At 31.5% G+C, this 19,406-nt stretch overlaps 2 protein-coding genes across 3 annotated transcripts; one reads left to right on the top strand and one right to left on the bottom strand.

Annotated features, from left to right (window-relative positions):
- Positions 1-294: 294 nt before the first annotated feature.
- Positions 295-16,233, bottom strand: LOC129230667 (methenyltetrahydrofolate synthase domain-containing protein-like). Of its 2 annotated transcripts, XM_054865082.1 has the most exons (5): positions 15,974-16,233; positions 15,568-15,681; positions 7,956-8,069; positions 6,505-6,595; positions 295-1,556 (listed from the first exon to the last, which is right to left on the bottom strand). In XM_054865082.1, exons 1-5 carry the CDS (start codon positions 16,082-16,084, stop codon positions 1,243-1,245), a joined length of 744 nt encoding a protein of 247 aa, XP_054721057.1. In that variant the 5' UTR covers positions 16,085-16,233; the 3' UTR covers positions 295-1,242. The 2 variants fall into 2 exon arrangements, with proteins under 2 accessions (XP_054721057.1, XP_054721058.1); XM_054865083.1 differs by lacking the exon at positions 7,956-8,069.
- A 230-nt stretch (positions 16,234-16,463) lies between these two features.
- On the top strand, positions 16,464-18,629 carry LOC129230666 (major heat shock 70 kDa protein Ba-like). Its single transcript, XM_054865081.1, has one exon. It carries the CDS (start codon positions 16,616-16,618, stop codon positions 18,530-18,532), a length of 1,917 nt encoding a protein of 638 aa, XP_054721056.1. The 5' UTR covers positions 16,464-16,615; the 3' UTR covers positions 18,533-18,629.
- The last annotated feature ends 777 nt before the right edge of the window (positions 18,630-19,406 follow it).

Raw genomic sequence — 19,406 nt, 5'->3', positions numbered from 1 at the left:
TTCACAAAATAACGTAATCAACAATTATAATATTTGCATCTCAATGGTTTTTTTTTTCCTTTAAATATTTTTTTTATGTTCAGTATCCCACGTGAAACATTAACTTTAATAATGCAAGCTGTAAGATAATTTAATATCCCTGGGCACCAAAGTATTATATGCAATGACATTAACTATTAGAGATGTTTCAGTTAAAAGTTAAAACCATTTTCATTTAATGTGTGTACATATATCTATGTAAATATATGAAACAAACTTCTCACACAGAAAGAAAACAACTTGTTTAATATAATTTGCAAGGAAAAAAAACTACATTTACACACATTTTTGTCAAAAATTTAATTTAGCAATTTATAAAAATCACACCTTACTCAAAATTAACTCTGGAGTGATTAGGCTAATTTGGACATTTTTTGGTGTTTTAAACTTAGAAGTCTTACAGTTAGAAAACAGAATTGCTGTTTTAATAGTAACAATTTTACACATATTTCTAAGACGGGAAAAATTTATAAAAACTGCATATATTTTTAAATATTTAGTTTTGTAAGAAAATATAAACAAGCTATATTTTAACTGATAAAAAATCAATTTTTCAAAAAAAATATCTTTTTTTTTCCATGTCTTCAAAATTTCTGGAAATTTTACATCTCTACTCAGTGCATTGGAAATACTTTCAGAATAGTTTAGTTAAATTACAAAATCCATTACTTGGCAACCTGGTATCAGAAACAGGTTGAGGCACGTCATAGATTCTTAAGAAAGTCCATAAATACCTTCAGGGGGGGAGAGAAGGTAGGGTTTCGAAAGGTTCAGTAATAAAATTTTGAGACATGCAGACTTGTACTGTATTTTCCGTAATATAAACTGCAGGTAAAATACTTGGGTATGCTAAATAAAGGTATAAAAAATTTTATGTATGACACATAGTTACTTTTAGCTCATTTACTGTTTCTTCAACATTTACCTGTCTATTTTTCGTTTAATCTGTACAACAGACTGCTAAAAAAAATTCTACCACTTGGGTTTCAATTGAGCATTAAAATATTTTCATGTTTATTTTTTAGTACCAATAAAGAAATTGAAAGTGAGAGCACATTTCAAGACTATATCAAAATATTAAAATGCATGTATAATTTGCAATTTATTTCTTACTTTGATTATACCAGTAACATAAAAAATCCATGCAAAAAAGTATATTATTAACAGTATGCATATCTCAAAGTATCAATCTTCTTCCAATATTTAATGATTGGATTTTTCCATTTCTTTCAAAATTCTCAGTATTGGTATTTTATTCAATTTTTCATCAGTAAGGAGAGACCATAGTATACAAGTAGGTTTTGGAAAAGGAGTCTCACAACGAATGATTCTTGTTGGAGTTACGATAATGTCTACTGGCACATCGTGTTCACCAAATAATTCATCGGGTATTGATTCCATCACTTGACAGTCATGAACTGTAGTAATGACAGGAGTATTCGAATTTACAGCTCCCATTGTTGCCATCATTGCAAACTCCATGTCGGCATATCCTTCACCTTTTCCAATGCGACGTCCTAAAAAAAAAAATTGTGTATTTGCTTTTTGCTTTGATCTTAAATTAACTTATGTTAATTTCAATTATCATAAACCAATGTAAATAGAAATAGCTCACCTTTAAAATAAAAACAAAATATATGAAATCTTAATGGAACTCGAAACATTTGACAAATACGGTAGACCCTCGTTTTATGCAAGTTTATTTTACGTGGATTTGATTATTGACTGTTTAAGGTTTGACACCTTTTTTTTATTTTACGCAGATTTATGTGGGACAAGGCATTGTCAAAAGACAAAATTTTCCAGTTCTTCAAAATCCAAACTTGTAAGATTGCAGATAAAACTTAATGAACTGCATTTTGAAATGCTAATGAGCGAGCTTGGGCCACTGGGGTCATTTTTTGCAGCTCGTTCCAGAGCTCTTTCCAGAAGTAAAGTTATTAAACTCACACGATTTAGAGCTCACTGGCAGTCTTGCATAACATAGACGAATGCGCGAACGGTGTTTTCAGAAAAGGTTTGGCTCTGCAGAAAATTTTTTTTAACTGCTAATGTTTATTTAAAATTTTGATTTGTTTACAAAATTTAATATTTTCATAAAATTTTCAAGTAAAAAGCAAGTAGCTCATGTTTTATCCTAGTCAACAACTTGAGAGTAGTTTCAGATCTACGTGAACTTTCTCACTACAAAATGAAATCAATAATAGTGATCATGTTATTGATATTGGGCAAAAAATAATGGTTTAAGAAGTTTTCTTCAGTTGGTGAAAAATAAGCATAAACTATATTTTAATGCAAAAAAAAATAAATATTAAAGCATTTTTTTTTTTTTTTTTTTTTTTTTTTTTTTGTCTCTTTCATATTTGAATAGAAATTTTAATTCTTTATTCTGAAGAGGCTGAAGATTTCTTAAGGCTGAATTAGGCAAAATAATTATTTTGCAGAAAATTTTCCAGTTAAAATTTGTGTTTGCAGAAAGCTTTTAATTTTATCCTATCTAAGTCTGCTCACTGGCATTGAGAATATGCAATAAGCTGCATTTGAGCATGTTAAAAGTGAGCTTGAGCTGTTGAAAACATTTTTTGTGTTTGGTTTCAGAACTTTCATCAGAAGTAAAGTTATTTACTCACACAATTCATAGCTCACTGCAAGAAGAGCTTTTAGGAGTGACAAAGGAGAACGAAACGAACAAGGATATTGATATTCATGACTCACAATCAAAAGCTTTCTCACTGAAAATTTTGAGTCATTCCTTGACAATGACAAATGAACTTTCCAATTTATTAACGATAGCAATTGAGTGAGTTATCATGAAAGGGTTACTGCCCCACAAAGAACTACAAAGAAAATAATTAATGACTACTAAAAGAATATCATAACCAGCTCTTTTTTATAAACACTAAGTTAATTTATGTTTTCTTAATGCATGTTGTGCGTATGTATCGGAAGAAGTACACATTAAAGTTATTGTATATATTTACCTATCATTAGAATGGAGAACTTTTTTTAATATATGGAACCTAACTTATAGTTATTACTATAACTATATTAACACTAATATTAAATCTTAATTTATGCGGTATTTCCATCGAACGTAACCGGGGGGGGGGGGGGGCATGCCCGCCCCGTGAAAAACAAGGGTCTATTGTATTGTGGTTATTTAAGATATTGTATTTACAAATACTTTTCTTGCACATGATTTTGTTGTAAATAATTCTTCAAATTGTTAGGGTGACTGCATTCATGCTTCAAGAAATTAAAACAAAAAGAAACTAAAAATTCTTCGTTTGAAGCACATTTAGGATATGTGAACTAAAATTAAATAATAAAGTAAATGAAAAATAGTTCGAGTGATTAGATTAGGACTTCACTTGATTGAAATGTAAACAACTTATGTTCCCAGACTGATAAAAATTGTAAAGTCCTAGGAGATAAGAATAATGTTTAGGTGCCAAATAAATTATTTATCAAGAGTTTAGGAAAATTCAGTGGAACAAGATTTCTGAAAGATTATTATTCTAGAGGAACCAAAGTTTTTTTTAGTGACCCAGGACCTGTCAGACCCTATTTAAAAGTATTTTTAATGACAGTTGATCTAGGAACAAATATTATATCCTGTGAAAAAACAATAAGCTTATTACTAAATTATATCAGTTTTCAGTCAGTATTGATTGCAGGCCTAAAATGCTTGTTATGTCGAGTCTTAAGCAAATGAGGTTTAAATGGCCTAAAACAGTAATTTATTAAAATGGAGGATGCTGACTGGCTGTAATTCTAGACCAGCGGTTCCCATTCGGTAAATGTTGTAATGGCGGAAATTTTACATGTTTGTTTGAGATGAAGTCTTAAGTTCAAACGGTTTTTTGTTGTTCATCATTTGTTTATTAGTCTCTGGCACATTCCTCTCTCATTCTCTCTCTTTGCATAAAAATGTTTGCCCACTTGTTGACATATTTTGCATTTAAACATTAAGTCTGTCAAGGCATAAGTTCTACAGTTTTCATTGATAATGATAGAATTGAAGCTATGTCGAAAACGTTCCACTTCTGAATGCAATGTATTCAGATGAAAGAATATGAATGCTTTCGTTTTCTCATAAATTCAGCACAATTCGATTAAGCCTGATGGAAGCATTACACAGAACATATACAAGCAAGGTTGCTATTTCGTCCACTTTTTTGTAAAAAGTCCGGGACGCCGGAAGAAACTGGACGAAATGGACAAAATGAAAAATTAACTGATTCTACATACATAAATTTATTGTTATGGGGTAATATATTATTCTAATACATTTTCTATTATGAAATAATCATTTAATTATAATAGAATCATTAGCTTTAGAATTTCATAAATCTAAAAAAATTTTTAATTAGACATTGGTGCAGCTAATTTTAGATCATAATTTACTTAAAAGTAATAAAATTTACCGATGTGAAAGAGCTACTGGACATGATTAGACAATTATATACAATAGTAGAAAATAAACTCAATGAGAAAGTCAAATGAAATTCTTGGAGACATACATACCAAAAAAAAAAGATTAATAGACTAAAAATATTTCTATAACTGTTATATTTTTCGAGTTTTTATTGATGTCACCCCATAGTAAAATATTTATGTACTCAGCATATTTTATGGATATGTTGATGTCATACGAATTAAGAAAAATTACTACTTTAGTAGGGTTGTGGGTACTCTGAACAGTGTATCGGAAGAAGCTATAATAGGCAAGAGGGTAGATAACTTTAAAAGGGCCATTAATCTTCATTGGGAACTAATAAATTGACTAGGAACAGCCTAGTCAGAACCTGTTGCTGATCATCACATTTGTATTTGTATTGCAAGAACAGATTTCACTTCATGCCAACATTTCTTTTATTAATATCAAGTAGTTCTTTTTTAAAATATGATTTTTAATGTTTTGATACTCCAACCTTTAAAAACTTTTTATTTCTGCTTTTTAATTTTATAAATGCACTTATTATGGGCAATAAACCTCCATATCACAGATAAACATCTTAAAATTTACAGATGATGTGCTTTTTTTATAAATGCTATTACAAGCATTATAATTTATTTTAACACTCATTTGATTTATTAACACACTTACATAAACTTCAACTGATCTTACTTTTTTTATTTTCACTTAAAATATTTTACAATCAATTGTTTATATACATATTTGTGTATGCTCTATTTTTATATTAAAATATTACTTGAATAGGAAAAATCTATATAATTATTTATTATTTTCAAACTTCAAATTTTTAACTCAAAACTTTCAGTTTACTGATGAAGTGGACAAAATGACATTTTGTCCGCTACGGTTTTTTCCAAGTTTTTCCCGGGGTGGACAAACTAGGACAACCCTGTATACAAGTGTCTGAAGAATCTTTAGTTAATTTCGATGTTTAGTTTCTTTGCTACTTGGGTGCGATGAAGTGCTATCGCACTTCTCTTGGTATGAAGTGCGATTGTGCTGTTATTTGTTACTATAATTTTCACACTATATAGACCACAATTTACTTCCAGCGTTATAGCCAAAAAAGAGAAGTGGCTAGCAGCCTAAAAAGACCACTGGGGGAGGGGGGGATGAAAAATAAATTATTTAATATTTTTCTGTGTGAAAATACGTAGTAACGCAGTAAAAAATATCAATGGAATTGAACCTTGCAACTTAATTTGCACTGTACATATGTGATAAAGAGATTCATGAAATTTATGCAGGAAATTTCACTTGTAAGAATTAGCTTTAAAATATATTTGTTGGAAAAAAAAATACTTTTAGTGTAATAATTAGAGTTAATTATAAGCTTTTCTATTAGTTTTCAATGTGCATATTTTATTCTGCACTTTTAATGTTATACCGTAAATATTTGAACCAAACTATGAGCTTCTTTATTCCTCAAACTTGACTGAAGCTCAGCAAATTATAATATTTTTGGCAATTTATTATTATTTTCTTTTTTTTAAATTAATTTTCCTGCTAGCATTTTATTTCGTAGAAGCATTTGGACTTCTGTCTTTTGCAAATATGTTTTTCTTGTAATATACAAAAACATTATCACAATTTTTAATTATGAGCATAGTTTTTTTTTTTTTTTTGCTTTTTACTTATTACTTACTGCATAAGTGGTTCGCCAATTTCTTTCGGATATTGGAAGGGGGTTGCAAGGGGGAAAAGGTTGGAAACTGCTGTTCTAGACAAATGATAGAACTAGAGGGTCATTGCTTCCAACTTTTGAAAATGCACCCAAATCTTGAATACAATAAAAATTACTACTTCAATAGATATGTTAGCATTGAAATGGTTAATCCGAGGCTGTTATTACTTGCAGTAGTTTTAAGAAGGCTATTGATCCTTATTGGAGTTGATAAATTGAATAGGCCCAGCCTAGCTAGGCCTAGAACAAGTTTTTTATTTAATTATTCCTTGGTAAAATTCAAAGTTGAAAATAAACTTACCGTTTAGAGAAACTGCTACAGAACCTATTATCACAACATCTACTGTCACCTTACTATTCAGTCCTACTTTTGAACTATAGCTCTTTACTCCCTAGAGTATCAATAAAATGTTGTGGTCAAGAAGTATGTACTAATAAAAAGTTTTAAATATTCATTTCAAGCAAATATATCATTATAAACACATGCATGAAAGCTTTACTAATTAGGAAATTTATACATTTTTATGTTTCTCTTACGGATGTCCCCATAGTAGAAACTGCAACGTGTGTCGCACATCCTTGAGAAAGCCTGCAGACTGTTCAAAGCTGATTTTAAAAAAATGAAAAGAAAAAAAAATCTTACATTTCAGCCAATGAAAATTTCTACCGTATTTTCTGGGATAAAATCCACTAGTAGCATATACAGTAGACTCTCTCTATTCTGAACACTCAAGGGACCGAACAAAAGTGTTCAGATTATGGAGATGTTCCTTATAGAAGGAGTCTGGATAATGCATATGTATTTGCGGGACCATCAAAATATGTTCAGAATATTGGGGTGTTCACATTAGAGAATGTTCAGATAGAGGGAGTCCGCTGTACTTGTATTTAATTTACATCTTACTTTTAAGCATTTCTCGGACCCGATTTATATTTTGCAATTAACCTAATGTTGGTTCATTTTGCAGACTACTTTTTTATTTTCGATTTGCATCCCAGACTCCTAAAAAATTTTTGCTACTGGGCTGATGTCTAGAACATTTTTGTGAATATTCAATTACCTTTCAGCAAATGTCAAAACTTTTGTAAATTTTTTCTTCAAAAACAGATTTAATAGGGGAACTAGCACAAAATCAAAATAATAGAAACAAAACTAATATTACATAGTATATATGAATAAAAGAATTTAGAATTGGACAAAAAAAAAAGCTTTGCTTATACAGTGAAACCTGTTTATAACGATACTGTTTTTTTTTTTTTTTCAATAAACCTGTCTATAACGATATTTGTCTTGGTCCCAGAAAAATGTCAGCATGAATAATCAAACTGTTTATAATGATAACTTGTCTATAACAATAATTTTTTAGGTCCCAACAGAATCACTATAGATAGGTTTTAGTGTAATTCTATTTCTTTTTGTCTTGAGTTTGATTTTTAAGCTATTTTTTAATTTTGTAAGCTTATAAATTTTTCCTAAAAAGTCTTGAGTTTAAAACGTATTCATTAAAATAAAATTTAAGTTATGAACTCTAATTGCAAAATTTTTAAATGACAAAATTGTTTTCAAAGCACAAATGTTAATTTATTGCATGCATGTTTTCCGATGTTCCAACTTCTTTCAATGCAGAATAAGGGGTTCCTTGTAGAATTCAAAAACCTGCATCCATTTTGCAAATTTTGTGTTAAATAGCATGGATGTTATTTATTTTTGAGATGAAAGGTAATCATTATCACTTCTTAAAAAATTCTTACTTCAGAAGAAGAGCATATTCTCAAGACGTGTTTACTAGGGTTAGGTGGAGGTGTAATCTTATTAAAAAGACCACTTCTCAAACGAGGTGTTGGCACCAATAATGTCTTGTTAGCCTATAAAATCATCAGAATTTGTACTTAAAATTAAAAAGAGGAGTAACACATACATTTTATGTAAATAAACATTAATAATAGGACTTCCGCTTGGGATTTCATATTGTTAGGCAATAAACTAACTGAAAGAATAATTTTAAGAATGATTTTTTTTTCTATAAAAAACCTTTATCAGAAAACAAAGTTCAATCTTATAAAATTTAAACACTTAGTTATATTTTAAACATACAAGCAAGTTGAATCACACACTTAATAATAATATAGGACATATCCTTGGCACCATGCTAAACTAACGAACGTGAAAGTTGGCACCTTTCAGGAGAGCCAAAATACTGAACATAATTTTTTTCCACCTAAAGAGTCATTAGTTATTTCATTTAGTTATTTTCAATGTTTTAATTTTTAGCGATAAATTAAAGAGTAAAAAAACTTGTTTGAAGTAGTTATAACCAGTAGCCCTTTTTGAGTAGGGTCTGGTGGGGTAAAGTGGTCATAAAATACAGCTTTTTTAGCTTTGCTAAATAATAAATACACAATTTCTTTTAAAACTTCATTTTTTTAGTTTTTATTTTACATTACATTATCAAAGAACAATCTGCAATGAATTTTCGGATGAAAAAAAATTATTTAAGTAGCTTAAATGGCATTTTCTTTCTGTGTTTTTAGTGTTAATGATCTGACAAAGGGGTAAAGTGGTCATAGTTGAAATAATTGATGGCCATTGGTCAACTATGGTCAAAAGTTGGTTCACCAAGAATTTTAATCATATTTCACTCCTGGATTTCATCTTACTATGAAAAATGTGATAATTTTCAGTGTTTTATTTATTTATTTTTTTTTCTTTTTGGGAGTAGATTAAAAATAGCACCAGAATAATGTTCAAAATACCTAAAATACATAATAAGAAAACATTACATTCAAATAGAGTTCCGAAAAAATAGTACTGAATTAAAAATAAAAGGGGAAAAAATTATCAAACTTTATCTATTTATTCAATGGATGTGAAACATTTCTAGTTCTAAGTTTCTACTTTTTACTGATATTTTACACATTTTTTTTTATATTTTTTTAAGGGAAGGGGATATTGGCATTAGTTATTCTACTGGAATAAATTGAAAGCTGTGGTTGCAGAAAAAAACCTATGATTTTTTTTTTTTTTTTTCAAATATTACAGGATTAGAATCTTGCTTTAATTCAGTTGTGTAGCCATATCAAATTTAAATTCAGTTGTATTTAATTCAGTTTATTTAAAAAACAGTAAAAGGTTAGTAAACTTATTATGTAACTGATATTTGCCTTATAAATAAAGATTAAATGATTTTAGATTAAGGATATATGTTAAGCTTAACCTATCGCTAATTTACTCCATCTTCCTTAAGTTGTTCTGAAATATTATATAAAATGCATCCAGCTTAGCTGTTTGTACAGACATATTCTAGAGATATCCAGAAAGCTGTCTGCATAACCAATCTGCTAAAAATTTTAATATACAAAATCTTACAAAGAAGTTAAAAAAGGTGTTTGGATAATAAAATGTTTCATGTGCACACAAAACAAATTTTTCAACCAAATTTTTCAATAAAATACTACCAGTAACAGAATTTTTATTTAAGAATATAGTTCCTAGTTGTTAAAATCTAAAATAAAGTTTTTGTTTTACAATAGAATTTGCATTTGGTATACACTCTCCAAAAATTCAAAATAATGGGCCTATGGAAAAAAAATATGTATAAGTTGGTTAATAAATATTTTACACAATTTATGACAGAGAACCATTTAAAAGGAAAAGCTTCTTTTTGTATAGGAATTACAAAAGTTAACTCGGGTGTCATAGTAGGCATTCTGACTCATCAGATTACCCACACAATAAGCATCAATATATAGAAAATTGTTTGATTCCTCCATTTTTTTAATAGCCATATGCAGAAAAAAAAAACAGTGCAAAAGAGTGTAGGATACGACAATAAAATAGCTGATCCTAGATTTCTTAGTAAGCTCTCCATTTTTTTAAAAATTTATTGGTGGGAACAAAAGCCATCTATTGAACAATTCACATATATGTTTAATTTTGATAGATATAAATTGCTTTAGTATACTATACAGTCCTCCCTCATCACTATGGAATGCAATACTGGACCAAAAATTCAATACTGGTATTTGTATTTTTAAAACGTAATATTGGAATTAATACCAGTATTTGAAATTTCTCATAAGATGCTTCAAAACATCTCGTTTCATTGCCACATTTCTTAAATTTGTACAAAAATTTTATTTTTTATGAAAACGTATTGGAGACAAATATAAAATGCCGGAACAAATGTCATAATAAAAAATCAATAATAGTGAAAAACATTGTGCATCTATTGAATTATCTCAAAGCCTGGAACTCATTTTAATGCTCAACTTTCCTACAGTTGAAAATACTCTTTCAGAATTCACGCAGGTCAATGGTACTGTTATCAGTGCATGATATACCTCCTCTTCCTCTAATTGTCTAGAAGTCCTTCATTTTCAAGTAATTTGGTCTTTTGCATGTTAATTTTAGATAAATCCTTTTTTATGTGTGTTTCTTTTGTATTGTGTGTATTATTATCATTTTTTAAAAATTTATAGCTAATTGTATTTTTTTCGAGAGACGGTACTAAATATACTAAATATTCGATTATTAACATCATATTCTCTTGAGCAGATGAGGTTTGTGTTTGCATTTGATTAACTCTTTGGTTTGAAATCTACAGTAAACTTGACTAAATCTGATCTTGTTAGTTTATCTTATTCGTTTTCCCTTCCTTTTCAAAATTCTTTGTATTTATAATTATGTAAATATCCGAAAATATGTTTCAGTTGATTATGCTTACAACTATGCAAATTTTCAAGGCACTATATAATTTCTAAATATTATATTGCCAAATATAAAGCTAAATAGTGAGACAAGACAACAAACATCAAATTACCATTTGTATGCTAATAAAAAAAAAGTTTTCCCAAAATTTAGTACAGTTGAGACAAATAATTAAAAAATAAATCATAAAATATCACTACAATTGATGGTTCGAATAAATTGTTCATAAGACATCGGACAAATGCATTCAAAATTACACTCGAAATTAACTTTCACAATAGGGAAAGTGAGTGATCAGGGAAATGGAAAAATCAAAATCATGGTGCACAAAAGTGCACGAAAATGTGCTTCATCTCACCATCTAGTTATGACAATATAATTTTGCAATTTTTCGCTTCTTTGGTTTAATGTCATTCTATTGGTTTGTGCTTTTGAAGTCAAATTTTTACATCATTAGATTGGATTTTGATCTGTAGCATGGAAAAAGAAATTATACTTTAAAAAAATATAAGTAGATATTTAATAAGTTATATTGAACATTCTTTAATTGAAACTAATTATTATTTTCAGCTATTACCGAAAATACCGGTATTTTACCTCAGTAATACCAGTATTTTGAAATTGCAAAATTGCTCGAAATACCGGTATTTAGTATACTGGTATTGCAATCACTACTTGTCACATTGCACTTAGACTTTCGTAGCTTCACTATATTGGGACTGTTTAGATTGACTGGGAGGGAAAATTTTAATATGGGTAAAAAATTGGATGACTGGACAGAAACGGAGAGTCGTTGCAAGGGACAACCATTCTAAATGGAGTGATATTTTAAGTAGTGTTCCTCAATGATCAGTTTTAGAGCCCTTTCTGTTTAATTTTTATGAATGATATTCATGAAAATATTTCTGGAAACATGAATTCTTTTGCTAGTGATGTCAAAGTTATGGGGATTATAGAAAATGAAAAACAAGTAAAACAGCTGCAAGAGGATTTAGATCTTATTATTAAGTGGAGTATGGCAGTTAATGCAAAGAAATGTCCAGCGCTACTTTTGGGTCATGGAAATAAGCATACAAGTTATTATTTAACTCTTTCTTAACAAAAATATTGGTTTTAACTAAAGCAAGATCTTCTGAGGGGGCTAAACTAGCCAGTTGAGAGAGGAGAGGCGAATTTATAAAAAAAGCTGAAGAGAGTGTCGAGAAATGTTGTCTGCTTTCCAACCATGTTAAACGCTAACTCATTTAATTATAAATGGTGTTCAACTACTTTCTTTTCAATCAGTAAGCACAGGCCCAGATCTATAAATTTTGGGCCGCCAGCAACAAAATCTGTAGGGGCCCCAGAGGCTAGCAGTGTATATTTGAAATGTTAATATAAATCTTAATGCTAGTTTTTTCCAAATTTTTCTCCAACTTCTTGGGTTGTTGGGCCCTTTAAAAACGTGTCACCCCCCCCCCCTACTGCAGATACGCAGACCCAGGCCTGAGCAAGCATTACATTCAACAGGGAAAGATTGGTAGCTGAACTTACTGTTAGATGTAACTGTGAACCGCACGCAATAGTAATGCACTTACGGTCGCTTTCCAAATGTTTAAAATTATTAGTTGGTTTTAAATAAATGTATTGTGTTGTTTTGTACATGTTTGGCTCCTACTTTTAATATCGCTCTCTAAATAAATAAACCAACTGACATGGTGTCAGGAGTTAAAACCAACATAGTAAGTGGATTGCAAAACCATTAGAGACGTTTTGGTTTTCTTTAAATGAGCGTTTAATTTTCACGAAGGAAATTATTAAACGTTGAAGATCCTACAGTGGATAAATTTTGTTAAGAAGTAATCAACCACAATTAAAAATGGATTCGTTCCGTGCTCCTGGAGAACTTAATTTCTCATCAGGAAATTTAAAAGAATCATGGAAAAAGTGGAAACAACAGTTAGAAAATTACTTGGTAGCAACAGAAAAAGACGCCAAATCCGACAAAACGAAAATCGCCATTTTGTTAAATTTATTGGGAAATCAAGGCTTAGAAATATTTAACACGTTCAATTTTGACGGCGATTCTTCCAAAAGTGATAATTTTGAAGATGTTATTGCAAAATTTGAGGACTATTGCTCGCCAAAGCAGAACGTAGTTTTTGAACGCTACAAGTTTTTTTCATGCAGCCAAAAAGGGGGACAGTTATTCGATGACTATTTAATTCAGTTGAAAACCTTAGCGTCGACTTGTGAATTTGAAGAACAAACAGATGGACTAATCCGTGACAGGATTGTACTTGGGATACGTGACCAAGGACTTAAAGAAAGATTGTTAAGGGAGCCAAGCCTAACTCTAATCAAAGCAGCTAAATTTGTCCACGCAGCAGAAACGAGCCAAGAGCATTTAAGGTTGATGAAAGGCGCTGAAGCACCGATATTTAATGAAACTAACGTGGATTTCGTCCAGCGGAAAAAGTTTACTAAGAAAAATTTGCCTGTTAAATCGTCACAAAATGCTGAGTTTGATTGCAAGAAATGCGGAAGACGTCATAAAGCGAGACAGTGTCCGGCATATGGAAAGAAATGCGCCAAATGTAAAAAGGAAAACCATTTTGCTATTGGTTGCCAATCACATGGAAGAAAAGTTCACGAAGTTAAAGAACAAAGCAAACTTTGTGTTTTTATTGATTCAGTACACTCCGCAAAGTAAAAGAGACAAATTCATGGAATAAGAATGTAATTTTGTCAAATGATAAGAAAAGTTTAAGTATGAATTTTAAGCTTGATACTGGATCTGATGTCAATATAATTTCTTATAGGGAAATTAGAAGCCTAGTAAGGAAACAAGATCTTAAGCCAACGAGCGTTACTCTACGGTCATATGGGAATCATAAAATTATTTCGGAAGGAATTGTTTTTTTTAAATGCTCTACAGATAAGCTTAGAGACATTGAACTAGAATTTTACATTGTGAATTTTGAGTCAAAACCTATTTTAGGATTAGATGCATGTAGTAAGTTAATGTTAATTGAAAGAGTTGACGTACTGAAAATTGAAAGTAAACAACAGGTTATTGACCAATTTAAGAGTGTATTCAGTGGAAATGGCAAGTTCCCTGATGAACCATACAAGATTGATTTAAAAGATGATGCTGTTCCAGTTGTACATCCTCCTAGACGGGTACCACAACTACAGGGTAGACTAAAAGAGCCACTTCATCCTCACGATATTTCCAGACCATTTGAAAAAGTTGGTGCTGATTTGATGAGTTTTGGAAACAAGTCTTTCTTAGTTTTGATTGACTATTATTCAAAGTGGTTGGAAGTTTGTGAACTTAATGATAAGTCTGCAAATGAAGTTATTGACAAGCTGAAGTCTATTTTCGCAAAATTCGGTGTTCCAGATAAAGTAGTCTCAGATAACATTCTATTTAATAGCTACTTATACAAGCAATTTGCCAAAGAATGGGATTTTGAATACATTTTCATAAGTCCACACTATTCACCTAGTAATGGTATGGTGGAAAGAGGAGTAGGAATAGTCAAATCTTTATTCAGAAAAGCAAAGGAGGATAACAAAGATTATCATGTAGGTTTAATGGAGTACCGAAATACCCCCATTGCAGGTATAGATCTCTCTCCTGCTCAAATGATGTTCAACCGAAGGCTCAAAACTAAGTTACCCATAACCAGTAAATTATTAAATGCAGAGCTTTTCAGTAATATAAGAGAAAAATTAGTTCACGGACAGAATAAGCAAAAGTTTTATTACGACAAAAATGCTCATTCGCTACAAGATCTCAAAGCAGGAGATAATGTGACAATAAGAAATTACGCAAATAAGACTTGGGAACCAGCTCAAATAGTACATAAGTTAAAATCTGTTCCAAGATCCTATATAGTTAAAAATAGTTATGGTAAAACGTTAAGAAGAAACCGTAGAGACATCAGGAAAGTAAATTTGCAGCTTAAAGAACAAACATATAAAAATATTTCCGCATCAAATGATAACATCAATGAAATTCCTGATAATAACAGCAGCCTTAATGATGATGGAGATACTCACACTGATGTCAGCAATAGAACAACTGTGAACAATGATAACTGTATTCGAACCAGAAGTGGACGAATATCAAGGCGTCCTGCTTATTTAAAAAATTATGTTTCTTAATCTTATTTTGCTTTTGTACTTAAAATTTCAAATAACTTATTATCTTAAAAGGGGGGATGTTAGATGTAACTGTGAACCGCACGCAATAGTAATGCACTTACGGTCGCTTTCCAAATGTTTAAAATTATTAGTTGGTTTTAAATAAATGTATTGTGTTGTTTTGTACATGTTTGGCTCCTACTTTTAATATCGCTCTCTAAATAAATAAACCAACTGACACTTACATATAATACTATTCTATCATTTATTCTAGCAAAGAGTACTCACTCATTTTTTTGGAAAATAACAAAAATCATGCTAACTTAAATGGTAAAATATTATGTTTTCAAAACCGGCGGGGGGGGGGGGGATTGACCCCCTTAATGATAAGCCTTATATAGCTAAATTTCCTTTTTCTTTTTTTTTTAATTTTTATTCCTGGGGAATTTTGGAAAAGGGGTTGGGATGTTTTCTGATAAATAAATCAATAACTTAAATAGAAATGCATGAGAAAAATAGACTCACTTCCAAAGTTAAAAAGCGAGCATGCTGTTGAGGTTTATCAGGATTCACTTTCACAGTCCCAGCAGTTTGAAATTCTCGCAACAACAGCACTTTACAGCAAGCTTGTTCCGCACCCTAGATTTTAGGATAGCAAAATATTCCTCATAAACAAACTAGAAAAAAGATGAAATGTATTTAGTAATTAATTATTGAATGGACATGAACTTACTTGATTTTTTACATATAAACTGTGATAAACAAAGGTAAATATTCAATTTAACATTGAAAAATGATTTTTATTTTTCATTATTATTTTTGTCAAAAAATAACTTTAAAATGCCATGCAAAACAAGATGGCTTTTTATAAAAATACATGCGTTAGTATACGTTTCGGTATATTTAACTGTGATTTAAGTTTTCTATTAACCTTGAAGTTTGGAATACGATTAAACACTGGTCGTGGAAAAGAGGAAATATTGTTTTCTTCCATATACGTCCAAATGTTTTGACGAATCGATTCCTTAGTTATTTCAGACATATTCACTCGTATTTAATTTATTGAACAATGCTACATTTATTAGAAAAAAAATGTTTCCAATTTGACTATTAAAAAATCAAAGTCAGATAAGTGAAAAATCTAGAATTATATCAGCACACAAAAAACTGGAAACTTCGAAGTGATTCATCTTTTTGTTTTTATTTGCGGAAAGTAAACAATCACATTTAGTTTACGTTTTGCTCCCTAGATGGCAGCAGGAACCAATTCTGGAAAATTCTTGTACAGCTGGAAAATTCTCGATGTTTCTTTCCTAGATGGCAGCACAAGGAGTATTGCGTCATTGAACTAGAATATTCCAGCTGATTCGCGACGAAAAACGAAACTCTATAAAAACGCGACGGCTTCGGTCGAGGCATAGATTGCTGACGAAACGTGCAATTGTTTTGAATTTCGAGCTTGCTGTGTTTAGCACTATTGAGCTAACTCCGTTGAATTGAATCGTGATCTACTGTGTTTTGAACTCTCTCTCTGCTATTGTTTACTGAATTTACTTTTTCTGGAAGTGCCGAAATGCCATCCGGCAAAGCTCCTGCTATTGGCATCGACCTGGGAACGACATATTCCTGTGTTGGTGTTTTTCAACATGGAAACGTCGAGATTATCGCTAACGATCAAGGGAACCGCACTACACCGAGTTATGTTGCATTTACGGACACAGAAAGACTGATTGGTGATGCTGCTAAATCTCAGGTTGCCCTAAACCCTGAGAACACCATCTTCGATGCCAAAAGACTGATTGGCAGAAAATATGATGATCCCAAAATCCAACAGGATATGAAAAATTGGCCTTTTAAAGTCGTCAATGAAGCTGGTAAACCGAAGATCTCTGTGGAGTTTAAAGGAGAGATGAAACGCTTCAATCCTGAAGAGATAAGTGCTATGGTTTTGACCAAAATGAAAGAGACTGCAGAAATGTATCTAGGACAGAAGGTGGTAGATGCTGTGATTACAGTTCCTGCATATTTTAATGATTCTCAAAGACAAGCCACCAAGGATGCTGGAAAAATTGCTGGACTGAATGTGCTAAGGATAATAAATGAACCTACTGCTGCTGCACTAGCTTATGGACTAGACAAAAATCTCAAAGGTGAGAAAAATGTTCTTATCTTTGATTTGGGAGGAGGAACATTTGATGTTTCAATTTTAACCATCGATGAAGGCTCCTTGTTCGAAGTGAGATCTACTGCCGGAGATACTCATCTCGGAGGTGAGGACTTCGACAACAGGATGGTTGCTCATTTTATTGAGGAGTTCAAGCGCAAGCACAAAAAAGATCTGCGATCTAATCCTCGTGCACTCAGAAGGTTGCGTACAGCTTGTGAACGAGCCAAAAGAACACTATCCAGCAGCTCCGAAGCTAGCATTGAAATTGATGCACTTTTTGAAGGCGTCGACTTTTATTCCAAGATCAGCCGAGCAAGGTTCGAAGAACTTTGCATGGACTTGTTCCGGTCAACTTTAGATCCCGTAGAACGTGCTCTGAAGGATGCCAAACTGGACAAAAGCAGCATTCATGATGTAGTTTTAGTAGGTGGCTCTACTCGAATACCGAAGATTCAAAAGCTTTTGAAAGATTTCTTCCATGGCAAAGAACTGTGCATGTCCATCAATCCTGATGAAGCAGTAGCCTATGGTGCAGCCGTTCAAGCTGCAGTCCTTACAGGGAGCACAGACGAGAAGATTCGAGATGTGTTACTTGTTGATGTAGCTCCACTCTCTCTCGGTATTGAAACGGCTGGTGGTGTGATGACTAAGATTGTTGAAAGAAATTCTCGCATTCCTTGCAAGACATCCCAGACTTTTACAACTTATTCTGATAATCAACCTGGAGTTGACATCCAAGTGTATGAAGGAGAAAGAGCCATGACAAAGGACAATCATTTGCTCGGGAGATTCCAGCTGTCTGGTATTCCACCTGCTCCCAGAGGTGTCCCCCAGATTGAAGTGACATTTGACTTGGATGCCAATGGAATACTTCAAGTATCTGCACTGGAAAAGAGTTCTGGCAAATCTCAGAGTATCCGCATAACCAACGACAAGGGCCGCTTGTCGAAAGAAGATATTGAAAGGATGCTGAATGAAGCCAAGCAATACGAGAAAGAAGATGCTGAACAAAGAGAAAAGGTTGCTTCTAGAAATTCCCTAGAAAGCTATGTGTATTCTGTGAAACAAGCTGTGGAATCTGCTCCAGATGATAAACTGTCCTCCTCTGACAAGAACAAAGTGAAACAAACATGTGACTCTGTTATTCAGTGGTTGGATAATAACACGTTGGCAGAAAAAGATGAAATAGAGCATAAATTGAAAGAAGTGCAGTCAGAACTGTCGCCCATTATGACAAAAATGCATCAAGGGGCAAATGTTGGTTCTAAACCAGGACCAACTGCCACTGCAGGTGGTGGACCAACTATTGAGGAAGTAGACTAGGACTTTAGAAAGAACTGTAAGTTTATTTAAGACTTTATTTATTATTTATGTATATATGTAAATATTCAAGAAGCTTTTTTCTGTTTTTAATGTTTTGATATCAGTATATTATATTATGCCATCGGAAAAATTTTGCTGTTGAAGTTATAATAAAGTTAAATCTTGCATAATTCTGCCTCATTATTTTTAAAATGTGTGTGTGATGATCACTTACTCTTTCTTTGGAAATTTTTGTTTCTATTGAATGAATTGCATAAATTTGAACAGTTCTGAGCTTAAACTGTTTTTAAGATGGATAGAAGTGAATTATTTCTGCTGTATTGTGCTAAGTTATTTTTAAAGTCTAAATCCTGTTTGGATTTTTAATGAAGTTGATGAAATAAGTTTTAAATTTTCAGCATATGTCGATGACATATTGAAGATATTAAATGCTTGGATCTTGTTTCTGGTAGACTTGCAAATAAATTTAAAATGAACTACACTGCTAATAAAATTAAGGGAGCACAGAGTTTTAACTGACTTGCACATCCATGTTCTTTGTAATATTCTAAAGGTCTTGCGTGAATTCTCCATATTGTTATGCCCATGTAACTCTATTTTAGGGCGATCTCTTCTCATTTATATTTGTTCCCCCCCTTTTTTTTTTTTTTTTTTTTTTTTTTTTTGAGCAGTGTAAATAAGAAAGGCACAAATTTTTGATGTCCAAAAAACCTGTGCTTTGACAACTTATTGATATTTTGTCAGATGCAGTCTTTGAATTTTTTTATGAACACGTTCAAGATTTCCTGATGCTGAAAGTTTTTGAAATTATAATTTACACATTCTGTCATGGTTCCCATATGTAAAATTTTAAGGGGGGGGGGGGAGCTCAGAA

This window comes from Uloborus diversus, chromosome 9 (genome assembly GCF_026930045.1).
Source record: "Uloborus diversus isolate 005 chromosome 9, Udiv.v.3.1, whole genome shotgun sequence".
NCBI lineage: Eukaryota > Metazoa > Arthropoda > Arachnida > Araneae > Uloboridae > Uloborus > Uloborus diversus.
Note: the sequence above shows the minus strand (reverse complement) of the source record. Positions and strands in the feature narration are given on the sequence as shown.

Bases quoted from the DNA above. Each gene is read 5' to 3' on its own strand.
- LOC129230667 (XM_054865082.1), bottom strand. From the start codon at position 16,084: ATGTCTGAAATAACTAAGGAATCGATTCGTCAAAACATTTGGACGTAT. The intron at 6,596-7,955 runs GTAAGAATTTTT...TTGATACTCTAG, and splicing joins GAATATGCTCTTCTTCTGAA to GGAGTAAAGAGCTATAGTTC. The intron at 1,557-6,504 runs GTAAGTTTATTT...TTTTTTTTTTAG, and splicing joins TGTAGCAGTTTCTCTAAACG to GACGTCGCATTGGAAAAGGT.
- LOC129230666 (XM_054865081.1), top strand. From the start codon at position 16,616: ATGCCATCCGGCAAAGCTCCTGCTATTGGCATCGACCTGGGAACGACA.